The sequence below is a fragment of the Phaethon aethereus genome, assembly GCF_964289735.1.
Source record: "Phaethon aethereus genome assembly, chromosome: 2".
Lineage (NCBI taxonomy): Eukaryota > Metazoa > Chordata > Aves > Phaethontiformes > Phaethontidae > Phaethon > Phaethon aethereus.
The window spans coordinates 139,949,659-139,971,271 of NC_138582.1; the positions used below are offsets into that span (position 1 = coordinate 139,949,659).

Genomic DNA, 21,613 nt, shown 5'->3' on the forward strand with positions numbered 1-21,613 from the left:
AGGCTTTTCAGCCCTTTGTGAATGTCCTGGAACTCCTAGGCCACCTCAGACAACACCAAACACATTTAATTTAGTGGGAAACTAAATCAAAGCTTCTTTACTTTCACTGACTGCAAGAAGTTTAGGAAGATTGTCTGATTTACTTAGGTGATATGAATACCTGCCCCAGAGTTCCCTGGATTTGTCTTCATTCAATTGCCTGATGCTCCTTCTGTACAAAGAGAAGGTGTGGACAATGTTTGTAATGGAAACTTCAATCCAAAGTGTGATTGTAGCATTTATTTAATTTAATTAACCCAGGTGGTGAGAGGTAAGGGCATGGTAACTTAGGAGGCCAACCAGCCACTAAGAACTTAGAGTCTCAGCAAGCTCATATAGGCTACATTGATGTGTAGTGATGTAATTACTGCTGTGATTTTTTTTCCTGTTAGTATCTACCCAAATAATGACCTTTGATATCTCTACCATGCTGAAGACTCCTCCCCCAGCTACAGCAGAAATAGATAACTTTGAATACTTTAATGCAGGCATTGTAGACCATCAGAAATGGCTAAAAGTGATCTATGATACATCTCATTGATTTTCAGAATACTTTCTTGGTGTTAGGTTCTTGGTTAATAACTAAAATCATTGCTGTTCAAACCAGTATCCATTCTGCATACTGTGACCTCCAAACACCATGGAATACTAGCAGGGTAGAGGAAGCAAATGGAATTGGTTCTCATGAAGAGAAAGAGGAATGATGACCATCTTTGGGGGTTTCTGAGCTCCTGGACCAAAATCACTACCACTTTAATCAAAAGGAGTTTTAATACTAATGTAAACCGAAAGAAAATTTCTTTCTGGTGGATAACTAAAACACTCCGGTGGATAAATATAGGGATAATGCCATTATTAGAGTTTGCTACCCTGCAGAAAGGGAGCATTTATCCCCTGTTAGTCCTCTTAGAAATGTACAAATTAAAGCTGGTTTTCATTGATCAGATTTCTACATTTCCATCAATATTACTGTATTTTTCTTTTCTAGGCCGTGGCATTTTTATAGGCTAATCAAATATCCAATGTTACTAGGAGCCATTTAAAGTTAATGCCAGAACTACTAAGAAGTAATTTGAGAATTAGATCTATTTTTGTTAGTTGAAATGATTTTGACTTGCTCATATTGTATTGTACCTGATGCTCAGTAATACGATAGTACCAATACAAAATAGAAAGATATCCTGTTTGAAGTTCTTAAATATCTGTTAAAAGTGGTGAGCAGTCCAAGCACATTAAAATTCCATTTTCCCCCATACAAGTGTTTGCTGCAGATGACCCCCACTGATCTTAAATATATTTCTGTATCTGTAACTGAATAGAGGTTTTCCGTACAGCATGTTCTAATGGTACTCTGGCCTTTAGCCAACAAGGCACTGAATAAGGCTATTTTTAAAATACAGAAACTGGGAACAGCTGCAGCAATCAAATTTGATAAAAACAGAGAGGAACTTTGCTTTTTTTTTTACGGTTTGTCCAAGTTTAGACTCCTTTCATAGAACAGCTTTTGTTCTGCTGGATGAAGGGGGTATAAGAGTAACACAGTGAAATCCTTTTGAACAAATAACTTTTAAAAAAATACAGATTAAAATAATAGGGGTTTTTTTGGTGCAGCAGCACGTTCAATGCAATTGTACCTCAAACTAGTAGAAGAATAAATCTGTAAAAAAAGAATACATTTTGTCTGCCAAGCTTTACCATAAAAGACTTATCCATAATGATCTCCCAAACTGGAAGATGAAACCTCTTGTTTCAAATGTTTAACATCTGAACATTTGTATTCGGGAGTAGTTTTTGGGTGGAAGTGATTTAATTTGAATGCTCTGGAGTAGGTTGGGGTTTCTTTATTTATTTTTCCTGTTTTACTATTAATCAAAAAAGTTTCTATTAAGAACTCTCCTTTCTTTCCCCCTCATAAGCTGGGGCGGGGGGCGGAGGGGAAGTTCACTTAAGGAAAAGTTTTACAAAGGCTTTCTGTGCACATTAAAAATTTTCATAAAACATTTAATTATAAGGACTGATTCTTCCTTGTTTGCTGTCCTATTTTGGGGGGAAACTTGTCATTCAATGATTAATGAGAGTCAGGAGATGATTATATACACAAAAAAAATCCAATACACAGCAGTAGGCTGAGGTTTATCTGCTAAATGATTCCATCTGAGGATGGGGTCTCTGTGCTGGACCGATGCAAGACACAAGATACTGGGTGAAATCTGGGCCCCACTGAAGCCAGTAAGAGTTTTGCCACTGAATTCAGCAGAGACAGGATTTTATTGGTTGCATTAATTTTAAGTGTCAAAAATGGTACCCTTGCATTCTTACCCCATTAAAGCTCTTCAGTGCCTCATCAATTCAGATGGTAGAGCAAAAATGTACTGAATTTCTCACATGTGCATAAATATGGGTATATATCACATGTGTGTATGTCCACATAGGTATAAAATGTGTGTGCATTTTTGTGTGTGTTTATATATTTATAAAATATCTGCTTAATTCATTATCACCATATCTGAGTATCTCACCAGGGTGAAAATTACAGCAGTGATATATCTTCCTTCCTTCACACTAAGAGGCAGGCTTAGCTTGTTTTGTTCTCTTTTAAAAACAGGACAAAAAATATGAAGACAAGAGTAAAGACCTCAACCTGAGTTCAGAATCAATACTGCGATGAAATAGATGTATGGAGCCACCTGAGTTTTTTAATGTTTACAAGCAAACTCAGCAATGCAAAGTACTCAAAACTGGGTCAAATAACACAGATGTAGGACTTGTTTACCCTCAAAGTCAATATTAAGAGGGAGAATAGACTTTTAAAAGCAGAAGATTGAAATTCCTGAGTTACTGATTTATTTCCTGTCTCTGCCACAAACTTGTGTGATCTTGGCCAGGTCAGTTCTGCAAACTCATGTGCTTAACTTTACATGGTGGAAATAATATATTATGACTCTTGTGGGTCTACACACAATATATCCAGCTAAGTATGAGAACAAAGCTTTTGCAGGACCCAACTTGTCTGTGTACAGTTTTCGCTGTGTAAAATGGACATAATAATATTATTTATCCCCAATGTTTTGTCTGTTTTATTTGTCTATAATATAAGTTCTTGAAGATTAACTGTTTTTTGTTATATGTCTGAGAATCAGTAACAAAACAGAGCCTTAACATCATCTGGACCCCCTGGTACAACTCTTATAACAACAATTATAAATATTGAGGCATATGTTACTTCCTATATCTTCTCTAAAGCAAAGCATAACAAAAACCAGGATGTAGAGATTGCTTTTGATTTACTCATTTCATGTAACCAGGAATCTAGAAAAAGCCATTCATTTGAAATTAGGAGATTACTGTAACATTAAACACTTTTTTTAGCATTTTATGCAACAGCAGTCCCTATCCCTGCATATGGAAACACCACATATTCCTGCATAACGGGTAACTGCAGATTTAATACGTGCCATGTTCTAGGAAGATACTGAAACATTCATGTGGTGCAGAGCACTGAGCTCAGGAGTTTTTCAAGGATCATCTGGCATCATACCAGTTTTCAAATTCTTATCCAGTATTTTGACTGGAACCAAAAAATTTCCAGTGTGATGATTACTAGGGTTTGATTACATTTAGTAAGCCATGGAGACCCTTCTCTTCGAAGACAAACTGCTGCCAGAGACAGATTTACCACTGACCAACAGTGTTTTTATGCAAATGTGCCTGAGTGAATGCAGTAACCCTAAGTTATAATAGAGTCATTCAATCTTTTGCCAGGACAGCAATATTTATATATTGCAAAGATAAATTGGATATCAAAAGCAGTTCCATTACAGAGGGAAAGTTCCCTATGTAAATCAGCATTTCTAATCACACCATGCTTCTTCCCACCCCCTACCCCATTTTGCTTTCCTTGCTTTATCTTCATAGATGAATTCCAAATGTGTTTTTCTCTTCTGCGTTCACTTTGAATATTGAAGCATTCAGCTAATGTCAAGCTAATGGATAACAAACTCCTCACTAGGAAACTTTAAAGTCTCCAAGTGTGTTTCTTCATGCCTTGGGGAAGTACTATAAAGGATTTATATTCACGTACAGGGTTTTGTCTGCTACTTGTGCAAGTTTCTGGACTTCTCTTTCTCCAGCTGCCTGATGGGAAGAAATGGACAGTCATCTCCCTAGTGACTTTATCTCGCCATCAGGAATGAGTGCAAGGGGTCAGATGCCCCTCCGCATGCTAGTCACCAGCTGCTGACAGCAGCGCTCCCCGGGGAGAGCTGGCTCTGTTTACTGAAGGGGCTAATATGAGGAGACACGTGAAGTACTTTGGTTTGTGGAAGAGGGCAGGAGAGGCATGGTGCTGTGAAAACATTCCCACACACTCTAATGGCTCATTCACATAGAAAACAAGCGAGAGCCTTCAGCTCTTTCACAGAGCTCAGAGTAGAACAAACGGATTCAAGAACCCCAAGGCACCAGTCAAAAAACTTTCCTAATGCACTAATACTGAGATGCTCTCCGTGATAGCTTACCTATGAGACTTCAGCTCTCATTTAGGCAACTCAATGACCTGGCTAGATTGAAAAGCTAAAAGCTGCTCAGTATCTGATAGTTGCTGTTGTTTGCTGTTAGTTGCTAAATTCTTTTTGAAAATCCAACCTTCCGTTTCCTAAACCTAAACCTCCTAAAACTGGTTATGATAGGTGAAGCATGCATTGGAGAACTTTATCAGTACAGTCACCAATGGATTATTTTCTCTTTAGAATAAAATCTGTAGAATGCAAAAGAAATACAACATGCCTAAAAAGAGATACTTTTTTTGCTCTATAGCTGGTGGAGATACACATAGACGCGTCCATGAGCATGTAACTTTAGAATAAAATTTAAGAATTTGAATTTTTTCTTTGTACAGTGACTTTCTGATTTAGATCTCAAACATAGCTGGGATACATGTGATGGAAAAGTCCACATTATAAGCTGGTTTTAGTGATGAATGATATTTAGTGAGCAGCAGCATTCATTATTCTTGTCTACAATTTATAAGATGTATAAGACGACAACAGGAACAGTGATACTAGGTCAACCCACAAGTTCATGTAGGTCAGTATCTGACCTCTAACACCAACCTGTAGCGCATGATTAGAGTTAAAGCATAAGAGAGCAAACTTACAGTGATTCTTCCAATAAGATTCCCTACCAAAAATGTATCAATTGTGATTTAGGGAAATTTAAAGTCTAATACGGCATCATGGTATAACAAAGTATTATGTAAAAAGGATTTCTTGTTTGTTCTAGAAGTGCTATGAAACTCCTTAGTTCTTGCATTTTCAGAAATACTGAATTACAGCACTGTCCTCACCAGCTCCACGATACTCATTATTTTCTCATCTTTCCTCCATACATGGCCTTACTTCCTGAAGAGTCCTGATCTAATTTATTTTCATACAGAAGCTGTTCCATATTTGTTACCATGTTTGTTGCTCTGTCACCTCCAGTTATTTTGTATCTTCCTGTGTATTGCTGAGTGGACCAGAACTACAAACTCCATACTGTATGGATGTACCAATCATAATATTTGATGATATTTGATCACTATTGAGATGATATTTTCATAGAAGTAGGCACAGTAATTCCATAATGTTAATTCCTGCATGACAGTAATTGTAGCCCAGCAAAATAAATATACATGTATATGTGGACATACACACACAGACACACACACCCCCCATAATTATTTTCAAATGTAATATATATGCATACAACAGTCTACATATCTGTAGTCAGCTCTATTTCCCCTCATGGGCATTAAGTTATGTATATTGAATATTTTGCCTTTATATAGCCCCATTACTCAATACTGTAAAATTCCTACACTTTTTTTTTATAATTGGTTTTTGTCTTTACTTCATTGAATCCTCAGTAACTCACTACCTACTTCTATTTCCAGATTATTTAGGGGCAAATGTTGAGCAGTGCAGAGGCCAGCAGAGGTCTTTCTGAGAAATCAGTGATAACCTTCCACCAGAATGATGAATGACTTCCTCTTTCCTATCTTTTAATTTAATAGAAGACCTGATCTCTTTTAATTGAGCTTAGTCTCTTTCAGAGTCTTTGGTGGGGACCTTTTAACAATGAATGTAATCCATTCATTGATGTCTTGACCCTTTATATTCAACCAGTGTACCTATAGCCATGTAACATCTCTGAAGAATGGGACTAAAATATACGTACTCCCTTTTCCACTTTTGCTCACTCTGGGTTGTCACCAAAGTCAATATAGCTCAAGAATTTCTTGAAGTGGATATGACTATGCAAAAGCATCAGGTCAAATATATTAGCCAGGGCAGGAGCACGAACTAAGCCTAAGTCAATAATTGCATGTTAAATTTTCTTTAGTTTTTACTGCTTCTGAAAGAAGGTTATGTCTAATTTAAGCTTGATTCTAAAAATACTTATATTTGGCCTAAAATAACCCCATTTTGGGAATTTGCCACTGCAAATGTGAAGTTTTTGAAAAGGCTTCACTTTTTTGATAGAGTATTGTTCAGCTCCATCTTCCAATGTTTAATATACCACATTTTTCGAGAAGTGTGGTACAGATCAAAGGGCAGGATTTGGCCCCGAGTTACCTGCTGTTACTGGCACTAATCTCATAGCTATTGAAAAATGATGCATCAAATTTATATCACTGCAAATGTCACTATTCTGAATCTTGCATATGTTGCCTGAGCTGTCAGTAATAAAAATCTGTTCTTAATTATTCTCCCTTTAAAAAATAATTTTCTAATAACCCACTGAATAGGAATTTGAGGGGTTTTTGGCTGGAAACATTTTAACAATTTAGTACATCTATGGAGTTCTGTGTGTCTTTATAATATAATAGCATTTGCAAATGAGTAGGACTTTCCCATTTAAATCCCAATGGCTATCAAGAAAATCAGAATTTGTTTAAATCTGAGTTAAGTTTAAAAGTGAGTAACTTAAGGAAAACATTTTAAAAGAAAAACAATTCATCAGAAAGCCAGACATACAAAATTAGGTTTACATGTGCTACAGGGATGTAAACTATAAAAATGTATAGTTAAAATTAATCATATTGTGTAGTTTAATCTTTTGTCCATCTTATTGTTTTTCCTTAATAGGAAATAATAGGGTTTATTTTTGCTTCATTAATATTATATGGAACTGATTTCACTGTGATGAGAAAATGAAAATAGCAAAGAATATTAAGAAAGTATAAGAAGAAAAATGAAGTCTTTGGATAGTATCAGATTTTCTGGTTGGAAACAGAATAATCCAGACCATAAATCCTATTTGCTTTTAATACTTCCCCCGCCCCCATCACAGTACTTCTTTCAGTTAATTACCTTCATTCAGAGCCCAAAGAAGTGAACAGAAAAGACTCCCTTTGAAACTTTGGACTAGCCTCATAGATATGATAATTAGCATGAAATTCTACTTTCATTAAAGGCTGAAGGGTTCAAAATATACAAAGAGTAATGTGGTCTCCTTTCTTTGTTTTTTTCAATGTGATCATAGACTCTTAACATTTTAGCTCATTGCGGTGCTTCGCCGAATAGCGTACCTTTTGGGAACATGAATATTAACAGCCAATCTATAAAAGACACATAATAAATAGCTTAAAAAAAAGTTTCTTCTTCTTGTCCATCTGGTCTTGGCAACATGTATTTAAACCAGAGCATATAAAACCTTTCATACAAAACACCCTAGTTGATTCTGGATAATATTTCATTACCTTGCTTGGTTGCTTCTCAAACCAGGCTGCTATATTACTGTTTAGGTTTATGGTTGTGTATATTTTTTTAATCTGAAATTCTAGACAGAATTTGTCCTTGCTCCTTGAAGTCAAGCAAACTAATATTTATTTTCCGAAGTTGAATGCCAAAACGCTATGTAATCAAAAAGTAGCATGAAACAAAAATATGTAACTGGGTGCAAACAAGCACTACAAAGTTCAGGAAGACTAGATGAATAGTTGCTGATACAAATTTTTTTTCTCCCGTCCCTTCTGCATTGAAACCGCACTAACTGAGACAAAGATCCAATGCAAAAAATAATATGTGGTCTCATAATTAAGGACTATAATAATGCATGTGCACAAAGTCTGAATTCGAGTTATACACATCATCTGGAAAAGATTGTATAGAAGGGAATCCGATAGGGTCTGGAGCACTGACTTTTCATTTACCAGATTTTAAGTATCTGTTGAAACAATGAATAGCATAAATTTCTAAACTGCAAACATCTCATTCAACCTAAATGAAGGAGTTTCTCCTATTTTCTCATGTAATAAGATCATTTGTTCAGTATTTATGTATTAAAATAAACCATGTGTATTATTATTGTATTTTAGAATAATTTTGGTCAGTGTAGTTTAGAATGTTGTGACACCAGGCCCAGATGTGTCCAACCTTAAAGCTGCAATCACTTCTTAAGAATCATAATTTTTGCTAGTTCTGTTCTACACATCTTTTATTATCAGCTGGTCTTCTGACAATTCTTGCTAGTCAGTATGACCACTGTCAAAATGCTGTCTAGACAAAACACGGGTTTTTTCAACTTTTGCAGATCTAAGTGACCAGCTTATGGAAGTGGTTGGTCTGGAAGGAGCCATGGAGATGGGACAGATATACACAGGTCTGAAAAGTGCTGGAAGACGTCTTGCCCAGTGCTCGTCTGTTGTCATCAGGTATCAGCAGCTTTAATTTACACTGCACTGTTGTAGTGAAACAGTAAGGTTTTATATATTATCAGTTCACTTTCTTTGGTAGTTTAATAATCATAATTACTGTACTTATTTCTTGTGAAAGTATCATTTTTATATATGAAATATATCTATTCCATCCATATTCTATGCCTGTGCATCTTGTTTTCTTTAAAAGTGTACAAACAGCTAGGAAAAGGGTGTTTACATTCAGGTTTCACATGCTATATTCAACTGTCATTTCATCCTATGAAGAAATATTGTCAAGCAGTTGGAGGAACAGTAAGGCATGAATATCTTGCATTTTATTATTGACATACATTCCACACAATTTTGAGCAAAAAGTCATTTAACATTACCTTGACACATTTTAACCCATTTATAATGCATACCTCACCAGGGAATAGTAGCATGTAATTGGTATTTGTAAAGCACTTTTTTGATCTGTAGAAGTCAAAGCGCTCTGTTTTTAATTTATTTGTTATTTACTGAACACTGACAAGTCACTATTATTGAATGTGTTGGTATGTTTAAGCCGCTAATGGTGGAGCATGCTAATTTAGTTGTGATTTATACTTAACTATGTTAAAAGTGACCAGAACCTTCACAATAGAGGAAACTTGGATTAGGACTCAAGGAGAAAATAATTATTGTATCTTTCGGATTAGATAAGGACTGGAAAAGAGAAAGATGGTCAGCTCTTCCTCAGTGAAGAATTTCTCAAGCATAATTTTCCAAAATCTTAATAAAATCATAAGCTATACAGTTATAAGCCCCAAAAGCCTAAAATGAGCATAAAACAGAAGAGCAGCAATAAAAACTAGTAGAATTTGCCAAAGTGCCTAGCATATTTTTGAGACTCTCCTCAAGGACTGGGTGATGTTGACTTCAAAAGTACTCTCTTATGTGGATGAGGAAGGGAAATAAGATCACAGAGGCATTCCAACCTTCTCTGGATACCAAGAGATAATTTTTATAATGCCATGTCAGCAAGGCCACAACTACAAAAGAACCAGAACCCTTCCAAACCTATAAAATGAGAACTCATTGAACATTCTTCCCTTCCTTCATTTATGGCCGTAGACGACAGTGGTTAATCCCATGAACTGTTTGTCATTTGCAGATGATGTCCAAGACAGAATTTCCATTGACCATTATGACTGCTCAGTTGACTCATTTTTCCATTATTAATTTACTCCATGTTATTTCTAATAGTCTTGTATGCAAACTATTATAATGCAGAAATACAGCGTTGGAAAAGACCCCAAAAGATCATCTTTTTTTGTTTCTTTTCTCATTCGTCTATACTTTTCCTAATGTGGTATCCAAAACTAGACATGGAACACTGGCTGTAGCTTTATGTTAAATCAGTGCCCCTTTAAATTTATAACATGGCAAATTAAAGCCTCTGAATATACAGTACAACTGTCATGTTATGTGAGTGCTCTGTCTAACCCAGAATTAGACACAAGCATAAAAACATCTTTTATGTTTCTAATAAATGGTGATGATAGAGCTAAAATTTATTTCTTATTTCCTTCGTAGTAGTTGGTCTAAATTATAAAAAATAGCAAAAGTTTCTTTGTCTTTTCAGTTAATAAGGCTTATTCCTGAAATTCTTGAATAAGTCACCATTTCACAAACTACAGACTGTTCTCCCATGAGAGAGTTGAGTATTACTAGCGAGATGTGTGAATGTTTGCAACTTTTTTGCTTTGTGTGTTGAAAATCAAACTAAGCCTACTAAGTGACTATGTTACTTTTGTAAGTATGTTGGTCATACTGGAGATTACATAGCAGCTTAGGAGTAAATCAGGATTATATGCATGTGCCATCACATATATCTCTCCTTAATAAATACATTTATCAGTTTTGTCTTGTTACTTTTACTTATACTATGATATATATCACTTTAGGACCAGCAAGTCTCTGCCTATGCAGATAGATGGGGAACCTTGGATGCAAACCCCTTGCACGGTAAGGATTCTGGGAATGCTGGGGTACTCTGGAAAGAGAACTTGACAAAAAAATTAGGAACTTTTTTAAGGAGTAGCAAAAATTAGCCAGAAATATTAACTGATTTATTTGCTCTCACTTCTTCAATGGTAGAAACAGAACCTTTCATTTTAAAAGATAACCATTGTCATCAGCATTAACTCAATTTACTTAAGTAACATTTTCACACATTGTGATTATATAGTTCAACACCCACTGCAATTTCAATTTATCATGCTCTTTTTCCCCACAGGTTAGGATGGAATAAAAAGGCATTTATTTCAAAAGTTTGGAACATACTCAAAGGGTGCAGTCCCAGCATCCTTGTACCCAATGTGATCATTTATTAATGATGATGTATCAGGTTTATGATCTCTATTGCTGAGTCAGAGCCAATATTAGTTTTGGTGCTAAAATGTATAAAGTAACAAACTATTCTTTAAAAATTTTGGAAGATTCTCCATTGCGCTTTTGAGAGTTGATATCAAGGAGGTTTTATTTAAAGCTAAAGTCTTGACTGTGCTGATTGAATTACACAATAGAGATAATATTTTTAAAAATCCTTGCAGTTTAAAGGAGAAATGAAGGAAATTTAGTCTCTTGTTTCAGTGCCCACACATATGAATTTAGGGCATGTAAACAGCAATCCAGATAGGATAGGACAGGACAGGACAGGATAGGATAGGAGCTTGCTCAGAGGAGATTCTTTGAGTAACTGTTTACAGACAATGTAAGAAAGGTGGAGCTCCAAGAACTCTCCATTTCCATCTCTCTCCAATAAATTATAGAGGCTAACAGAGTTTGAGAAGTTGAAGAAATTTAAGCTCCTGATTGTTGAATATAGTCATAGTAACATGATTTAATGTACAATTTTACTAATTTGTTTCCCTAAAGAAGACCTGTGTTTTTAAGTAGATGATTACTGTAGCCTTGAAGCTTGTAAGTATGACAAAACTATAATGTGACAAGGAAGAAATCCCACCACAGATGGGAATAATTCTCCAAACCAGGGTACGGGATCACTTTCATGAGGTTTATGACTGCAGGAGAATTAAAAGCTACACAAAAAAAAGTAAAGGAGAGCACCTGCAGTAAGGTGCTAACAGGCATGGCAGCTGATAATGTATGGGTTAAGATGGCAGAAGAGGGTTGTGAGAGTTCATGTTTGCCAGCCAGTGTACGACTGAACAGCGGGGAGAGTGCCTGAACTCTAATTCCCTATGGTAAGTGCTCAGGTGCTGCAATGAGAGGAGAACCATGTGAACACATTGTGTGAAGGCAGAACAGTGGGGATTTTATGAGATTTATTCCAGGAAACCTTCGGGAGTTAAGAGATATCATTATCTTTACCTCTTCTACAGCAATGGCTCTGTGCAGAGCAACAGTTCTGAACCCAGCAGTTACTTGTTCAAGAAAAAGACATGTAATTTTTCAGTTGCCAGATTACAGAAGGGAACTTATGGAAGGATGCTGGCAATAACATGTGCTTTTTTTGTCTTGATTGCTTGCTCTGTGCAAAATCCCTGCTATCTGATTGATAATGCTAGCAGAAGCTGCCTGCACGATTGAGGACAAACCTGGAAAAGAGTTCTTACATTTCAATTACTGCCTTGAGGAAACAGTAAATTGTTACTGATGATTACTGCTGCACTGTTGAAGTACCATTTTAAAAGGGACAGAAATGGCATATACTCTTCTGTGGAACCCATCCTTTTTGCTTCATGTTACATAAGTAAACCATACTGTTGAATGTATTTATTTCCTCTGAGAAGAAAATACATGAACTATTTGTCTATACTACTGTATTTCTATGAATTTAGATCTAGAATTATTAATTATTATTATGTAATTTCTTTTTTAGGAAATTATTTTTCTCTGCTGGGGAGTTTAATGTATCTGTTGCAATTACTTCTTGAATTATTGTACATGTACCCTGCTCTGTTTTCTACATCTTACAACAGAAAAAACATGTATGGTCCAACCTCTGCCCTCCTCACTAATTCTAACTACACTGGAGTTTTTCCTTAAGTTCTCTGCAAAGTAGCTAGGAATTCCTCCTGAGACAATGACAAAGGTGGATGCTAGCTTTCTCTCAACCAAAGTTTAAGATTTCGTGTCTGGGTATGTGCTTCACAGAGGTCTTTTTTTGAAAACCAAAGTGTATTTGATCATGTAAGTGTTGAGATGATCTTCTCAGTGATGTCTATCCAAAGCCAGAGTCTGAAAAAAAACATAAATTCTTATGTTTAGCCAGCTATGTAACCAATTATTTTAACATGCAAGAGCTCAAATTTCATGAAAAAATGGGGAGACCAATATGAGTATCATGAGTTTTGTATTCTCTAGAGACAAAACTGCAATTTTCTCCCCAAATTACCTGAAAGCAAATGATTAATGACCAGTTTTTAAATGGAAAAAAGCATGATGATCAGATAAAGAAATCCATTAGTTTAGTTCCTTAAGAAACATATCAGAGTTCAGTTTTCCTTTTCTTTCCCTTCTTAGAAAATTTCTTTCCCTAGCTCTCACAAGGAACTGAGGCCCACGTATAACGAGGTTGGCACTCCTACATCATGCACTGAGACATGGGGGGACATTCCCATGCTACATCTCGTTTCACATTGGGATGCTGAGGGAAGGCACTTATTAGTTTACTAGCTGTATTAAGGACAGAAGCTACTGTCTCTACACAGTATTGGCCTGCTTGGGTATACCAACTCACTGATTCTAGCGTTGTTTTATTGCACGGATCGTGTACATCACTTAGACACAGCAGCTGAGCCTCAGGTTTTTGATTCTTAGATGGACCAGCCAGAAAGCTAATAAAAAAAAGACTGCTATCTCTCTTCTTCCAACTGTTTGTCAGAAAATTGAAATAGAACATGCGTTATTTTGGTAAGGTCATCTCAAGGAACTTCAGTGTCATCTAAGTTCAGTAGTTTTAGGGACTGGTCCATAAAAATTACAAAGAATAAGTGAGAAATTCATACGATCAGCAGGTATTGAATCAACCTTGGCCCAAGGTGCAAGTGGTTAAGCTCAGAAGTCCTTTTCTGTTTCTGCTTCAAATTTTTGATACAAATGAGAGTGCTTTGCAAATGATTTTTCAAGAAATCAAGTTCAACCTGATCAAAATTCTCCTGCTATCCTGTTATGCATATTAAGGAAAACAAGTTCTGCATCAAATCCCTGTTATGTATGGGATGCAAGCTGCACATGCAGGCTTGGAAGTTTATTTCCTCTTAAAGGAATCACCAATATTATCTTTGCTACTTCTCCTATCTGACTGGAAAAAAGTTTCATACAAATAGCATGAGCTGCTGACATCTGTCCCTTCTCATGCATATAGAGATCATGTTCCCCCAAAATAACAGTGTGGGATCTGAGAAAATATTGTGGGACATGATAATGCAGTGATTCCCCAGAAGCTGTGGTCTGTGATTTTTTTTTTCATTCCTGTGATCAGTTTTAGTACTAAAGAAATTGTTGTGTGATTCTTTTAATATATTTTATGATCTTCCGTTGCACATGTACCTAGCATCCCTAGACAAGAGCAGGAATGCGTTCCTGTAGGTTCTGCACATACTTAAAAATGTGAGTGTCTTGGTCCAAAGATCTGTCATCCAGGATTATACAGTATGTTTAACACACGCAGGTTACTGTGTCCGACAAAGTCACTCTGCTCTGGTATAATAAGATGCAGAATCTGAGCATCAAATTGTATTGTTTTCACTGTTTTTTATAGAGGAGTCTTTGGGACAAGGAAAGATGATAATGTTAATGTTATGTTAAACATCTCGTCTGATTAGCTGAAGAGGAAATTCTATCAGAGCTCTCCCAGACAAATATAGCAACATGAAAGATATCTATGGTTTCACCTGATCTCCAAACAGGTCATTAATAGTAATGAAACTTCAAAGACTCTCAAGTTAATTCAATAAACTCCTAGCTTTAGCCATCAGGATTTTTTTTAAGAAAAGTAATCTTTCAATTTAGCTACATAAATTATTAGCATTGTTTTGAAAAAATCCATAAGAATATTCCATCTTAATTAAAAATAACTGTGATTTCAATTCTTTCATCTATTCCTGACTTGGTTGGCATCATATCTGAAAGAGTGTCAAGCTCCTAGCAACATTAGATTAAAAGTAGAAGACAGAAATGTCTACAGAAGATGCAAGAATATTACCTAAATGAAGGAACGAAAATGAAAATCCATAGTCAGACCACACCTAATGGATTGCCAGAAATACAGTTTCATAGACAGCTGAAACACATAGTATTTTTAGAATTATTTGCTGATATGAAAACTTGTAGTGAGCCATTTAATAATGAAAGTCAGAAATAGTATTTCAATATGTTATAATTTGGATGCACCTTAAAAATAAGTTTTGAATAAATTAATTAATGATTCCTCCCTAGTCTTTCCTTTAGTGCCTAGAGATGTGATGAGCCTGAGTGCAGAGGTCCTAGTGAAGTCCTACCTTTGTAGTAGTGACATCCAGAGAGAAACCAGAACTAAAATCAAAAAAAAGATTTTACTAATAATCACTATATGCCAGGGCTGCGTGAGACAACTAAAAGAGAGTCACAGATTTGCTTTTATGTAGATCCATTGGTTCCAACACCCCATAGATCGCATGAAGAAGCTGCAGCTGCATTCTAGACTCTGTCTGTAAAGTATCTTCTTTCAGTGTCACTGAAATTGTAAAATTGTCTTATCAGTTGTTTATAACGGGAGTATTTAAACTTTTGTGTCTGCTTCTTTAGAGCAAAGAGGAACTGGCTCCCAAATATGGTGGCTGATTTTAGTAGAATATTAGACAATTATTACACAGTTAACCCATAAATGGAAGTCAATTGCTAGAAAAAGTTTTTGGTGTTATACTAAAATGCTGCATTTCTTGCCCGTTTGAGCAACAATGTGCATACGTTTCTGTTTCAAGGCCAGAGTGATTTATTGAGTTTCTAACACTTTATTTTGCAGCTGGGCATTATTTTTTGTGCTCACAGGTACACTGCACATTAATTAATTTTGTTTACCTATGCATATTTTTTCTTAATTTCAAAACAGTAGTTTTTGTAATTGACAAAGCAATTTACTGCATGTGTGCTTTCTGCACCCCAGACAAATACTTTAACATGTAATGCACCTTTCTTTCCAGTTCAGACTGTTAAGAAAAGAATCAGTTGTGACTAATTGCCAATTAATTTGCAGTGGTTTTAGGGAGGAGGGGGGGGAAACAATTGCACCTACTAATTAAAATTTAAAATATTCTAAAGTGTCATCTTTAGGTGTCTGTGGAATACATAATTTCCATTTTAGTTCTGCACTGGATCTGTAAAAACCCTGAGCTTGACAGCTCTATTAATTTAAAACCTCAGTGATACCTATTAGTACAAAACATGAAAAAAATGCCATTAATCATTTATTTTAATTTTGCAGCTCTGTCATTTTCTCGGTATGTTTAAAAATTATGATGACACTGTAATGTTTTCCAATCTACCTGTGTGAAGGGGAAACGGATCACACTACTTAGGAGAGAGACTAGGGTATATTATTAGAGCTTAATTAATGCCAAACTGATTAGATTTGATTGCGCTTTGCACAATAATATTGTTAAGAAATTTATTTTAAAATGTGTTGCATAACGCTATATTTAAAACAACTGGCCTAGATCTGGAGAGATTTTGACCAAAATGCCACATAATGCAAGTCACAGGTTAATTTTGTTTAAGACTGCCTACATTCCATAGGTCTTATTGATATCATGATACCCAGCACAGCTCTTGATCACTTACAGGAAGATAAGTGTTTGGTACTCCTGGGATACAGAGGTGTCACATCCCTCCGTTTCCTGCAAGGGGAGCAGCATACGGGCATCTAGGCTGGGGGAAAAGCCTCATACCCTCAAAACTACCAACAGCCAAAGCCTACTGATAGCATGGAACAAAGTGACCATAAACGAAGTTTTCGTCTCTCAGTTTTTTCTCGCTGTCCTTAAAATACAGGATTTCTTTCTTTAACAGTAATCAAAATATTATAAGCAGAGCTGATTATCTCTGATTCCAGTTTTTTGTTGTCATTTAGCATTGCAGTTAGTACCTGTATTTGTAGCACCATGTCCTGTGTTAATAGTAAATATTTAGGCATTCTGTAAAGTCAGGAACACAAAGGTAACCGGCACATATTGTAGAAAAAGGAGCATGAAAGTAAACCTGACTGACCTAAAAGATATAGTTATCACTAAAATTACTGATGCTCACTGCATGTCATTCAGTGGATGCATTGTATTAATGTGGCTTCAAGGCACATTTTGAAACTCTGACCTGTTCCTGAAACAAATAAATGTCTGGTTTATTCATTTATAAGTATCTTTAGTATCACAAATTCCAGCTTCTCCTTTATCAGAAAATATGCTAGCAACAAATAAGGAGCAATTACCATCTCTTCTTTTAAGAATTATGCTCTTTTTTTAATTAGATCTGGTGTTCCTTCCCATGAATACGTCATTGGACACACTTTCTAACACTAGAAAGGTCATTTCAAAATTGCAAATGCAGTATTTCTCTGCTAAACTTATTTACTAGATATACCAGCTCTTTAAATTTCTGTGATCATGAACTCACAGGATAAAATCCTGGCTTCCGTTAGTGAATGAGAGTTTTGTCATTGGCTTCAAGAGTTTGAGTTTAGCCTATAATGTTGTGTATCGGGCTTCCAAGAAAAATCCACAATATCTTAGCAATTCATGTGGCTATTTACTTTCCTCATAAATGGAGTTTTGTTATTTCCTCATTTTGCCTATTTTTAAATATAAATTTGTGCCAAATATGCCAAATAGAATTTTTTTTTCTCCAGCAGCACTTCAGGCACTCCCCTAATTTATGTTTAAAATGTCCTCCATAGTTTCTGTAACTTATTGTATATAATTCCAATAAAACTAAGTGGTCTCAAAAATGTTTTTCCAGAATTCCGCATTAATTTGTATGAGTATGTTTGTCAGTTCCTAAAAATATGTTAGGTTAGGGTTTGAGCTTTTGGGATTTTTGTCTGAGCAATCTTTTCTCTCCTGTGTATGTGTAAACCACAGATTGACCCAGGAAAAATTAAAAACAAAAAAGTAATGGGTCTTATTCAAAGATTTTATAATTGTGCTTCAACTAAGAAAGACATGAGGTTGCTTGCTGAATGAAAGAGAAACCGAATGGTAAAAGTTAGTCTTTAGATACTCCACGTGCACGCACACAGAATCTATATAAAGCTGTAAGTATTGATTTCTTCATTTTTAACTAAACTATATCTTGGCTGCTTGTAATTAAAGATTTTTCTCTCTTTTTTTGTCCATTTCTGTCTCCCATACGGCACTTTCAGTGTTCAGTTCCCCTTTGACCTACAACATTATTTCTCTTTCTGACACCTTTAGTGCTGCTTGCCATCTCAGAGTGTGTACTGTCACTTGTCACCCAAACTCACAGCACCAACTCTGGCAGTGCTGCCAGTATGAAAACAGAAAAAGAAGTGAGAGTCCAGGGCAGAAGTGCAGTGCCTGAAAGTCCTGAGAATACACAAAATTTGCCTATTTCAGGCAAGGTAGTTGCAATGGTCCAGCATGTATTACAAACATACTGATTTCTTTTTGTCACTCAAAGATATGTTTTTGAATATTTTTTTTCAGCAGGTAACTAAGGAATCAATGGTTATTATTGTTAACCAATGCAATGTTAACAGACACTACCGTGCATAAGTAAAAAAATATACTTTAGATTTACACTTTTTTTTTTTCCCAAATGTAAAATATATTTTACGCCACTGGAATCATGCCAATTTGTAACAGTTGAAAATATGTCTTGGAGAAATGCATATAGGACTCCATGCCCATGAGCATGAGTGGTTAATCATGTTCGGGTATACTAGCTGATCTCAGCTGATGGGATACAACATACTGAAGAGGTCATAGTCTCTGAAACAGATGGCTCAAGCCAAAAAAGAACATTACAATTGATAAACATTTTCTCAATATGTAGTTGCATTCATCCTCAGCAGCATTGAACAGCCCCAATCCGACATGCAATCTGTATGGGGTCTTGGGATTGCCCTCACCTCTTCATACTAAAGCCGTCTTTCAAACTTTGCTCTTTTATTCATTTTAAGATGGAATTACTATGATTTACCTCTGAAAGGAAACTCTGAGGGCATTCCTACTGTGCATCATGGCCAAATCTTGCAGTAAGCTGAACCCTTAGGACTCTAGAAGACTTCACTCACAGCAGCTGGAGGTTACTTCATGTATTGATACTCAGGATCAGGCTGACGTCATCACTGTTCCCAAGCCCCAAAATATGTCTGATGAAGCATGTGAAAGTTAAAGTTACAAAAATCCTTGAGACTATTTTCCAGGACCAGATCATCAGCTGGTATAAAGTGACATCAATGGAAAAACGCCAATTTACCCCAGCTACAGATTTGGCTTCCAAAGTGGTGCCTGAAGCAGAATTTCTTGTGAGAAAATACATTGATGCCAGTCTTTGAAAGCAAGAGTTATTATTCGTGTGAAATTAATCTAGGTTGCCAAAAAAAACCCGAATGCTAAATTTGATACTAATGAACAATGTTGACAAAAAGAGGTCACATATGAAATTTGAGACTAATGAACTAAGGTGGCATGGAAATGAGCATTTGAAGAGTAAAGTAAAGGCTCTAATAGAGTTAAACCAACCCACTCATTCTGTTGAGATTTTTATGTTTCTGTCTCCTTATACTGTAAAGTAAATTTCCATCCCAAGAAATGTCCTGATCTATATTTTAATGAGCCTCTCCACGTGACATACATTTTTTGTTTCATTACTATTAGTGAATGACAAGTGAAGGATATTCATTTTAACTTGAAAATGTCAGGTATGCACTTTAAGAGATATATTTTTCCAGTTTTTAATGAGGTGGTGTTTCTTTTTGAAAGAAATACCCATCTCTGATGTGGGTACTATGCAGGTGACAACTGATATTTAATAAGTGATGGTTCTTGTATTAGTTGTAGTTCACTAAAGAAAATGTCTCCGATTGCTTTTGAAAAACTCTTAGCGTCACTAGCCCAAAGGCAAGATGTGACCTTTTTATTACATAATGAGAATCATTTATTATCTTACAATGTATCTTAAAGTCACAGACAAAATGCCACTTTGATAATTGCTTTCAATTAGCTTTGAGCATAGCATACATTCATAAAATGTCTTCTCTAATTTAGACTTGAATTAGAGAAAATTGCAGACATAATCTACTTTAAGGTTGTCTCATTTAAGGTGATTCGTAGTTTTATATCAAAGAAATCAAAACGAGTGGCTTTAGAGCAGTCTTACAAAGTGTTTTAAATAGGCTTTTCAATATTTGAGTCTATTCTATTAACAATTAATTAAAAATTAGAATGCTAGTTCATCTTTTTTGACCTTTTTTGTGTATTGACTTTTGACTTTTGTTCATAATGGTTATTTTGAAATTAAGCAGTGTCATGCGTTAAACAAGAAGTACAGCTTGATTAGATATATAAGTAAAGCATGCAAAGATATAGCTCTTATCTTAACAATAGGCAACAGTTTGGTCTGCAAGCATGTATGTCCTTTCCAACTTTTAAATTCTTATTCATCTTGGAGATATGTAAAATATTCAACAGCAAGCAATAAATCCAACACTTAAAAAGTAAGATCACAGATTGACATGTATTTTATTGTATATGAGTTTTAATACTGATTGCATGTATAGTTTAAAATATTTGTGGAAACAGTGATTACACATAGATTGGTGGTACTGCATATGTAACATCATTCATAAAAAATACAAATATTTTCCTTTCATTTTTGATGGAATGAAGAAGGTTTGGAAGTTGTACATAAAGATAATTTGGGCATCTCAGATACTTGGAATTGAACTAGCTCAAGGGATAAATTTGTTTTTCTTTTTCTTCCCCCAGATAAAAATTACTCACAAGAACCAAGCCCCCATGTTGATGGGACCTCCTCCAAAAACCGGTCTTTTCTCTTCTATCATCAAAAGAACAAGGAACCACAGCAAAGAATAAGCCTATGTAGTTTAGTTTTTAGAAAACCAATTAGCTTCGTTGAGCTTTGGAATATTTATGCTGGAAACCTTTCAAGAATTTTAGAATATCTTCTACTTGCAAAATCATGGATTTTGGTTTAACAGTTTCCATAACCAAGCTAATGTAAAACTATGCTATTAGAAAAAAATATTGTCACAGTTTTGTAGGCATTTTGCATGATGAAAGCAGATGTTTACATAAAGTGATACAGCATATTTTTTGTTGCATGCATTACCATTTACTAATCTATGGGCTAATTCTGCCATGGAATATGGGAAGAGAATGCCATGGGTAATTTGATTTTCTCTCTTTTCCATTTCAACTCTTTCTACTACAATGATCATATGCCATAGGTTCAATAGTATCTTGTGAATCAAACATCTTCACATCAATAACCAATTAGACCTCTTTCAGAGTAAAGTTTATTACAGGTCTCATTAACCTGTACTTTTAATTTATCATTTCCTTCTACCCTGAGAATATTTTTAATCAGCTAAGCATTAAAATCTTTTATCTTACTCTGATAACTCCTGTGTATGTGAGTAACTGTACCTGCTGAAAACCTCTAACAATGTGTGCAGTGTTCAAATTTTGTAATGTAAGTTTTTGTAAGATTGGAAGTCGATGCAAGTTTGAACAAAAACTATATAGCTAAGTAGATGATGCTAAGAGTGAAGATACTAATACTTGCAAAACTAACCATCAGTGTTGTTTTGTTGAAACACTAGAATTATCATAATGAGCAATACATCTCGTAACATGGCGAACTTTAAAT

The 21,613-nt window shown here is 35.4% G+C and overlaps 1 protein-coding gene across 4 annotated transcripts in view; it reads left to right on the forward strand.

Annotated features, from left to right (window-relative positions):
- Positions 1 to 20,817, forward strand: part of DGKB (diacylglycerol kinase beta) — a gene marked incomplete at both ends in the record, with an annotated part of 334,143 nt that extends 313,326 nt beyond the window's left edge. For all 4 annotated transcript variants that reach the window (XM_082014573.1, XM_082014575.1, XM_082014574.1 and 1 more), the window contains 3 exons: positions 8,614 to 8,734; positions 10,666 to 10,726; positions 20,710 to 20,817. In XM_082014573.1, the coding sequence (XP_081870699.1) occupies positions 8,614 to 8,734; positions 10,666 to 10,726; positions 20,710 to 20,817 (290 nt within the window). The remainder of the gene's footprint in view (positions 1 to 8,613; positions 8,735 to 10,665; positions 10,727 to 20,709) is intronic.
- Positions 20,818 to 21,613: the final 796 nt, after the last annotated feature.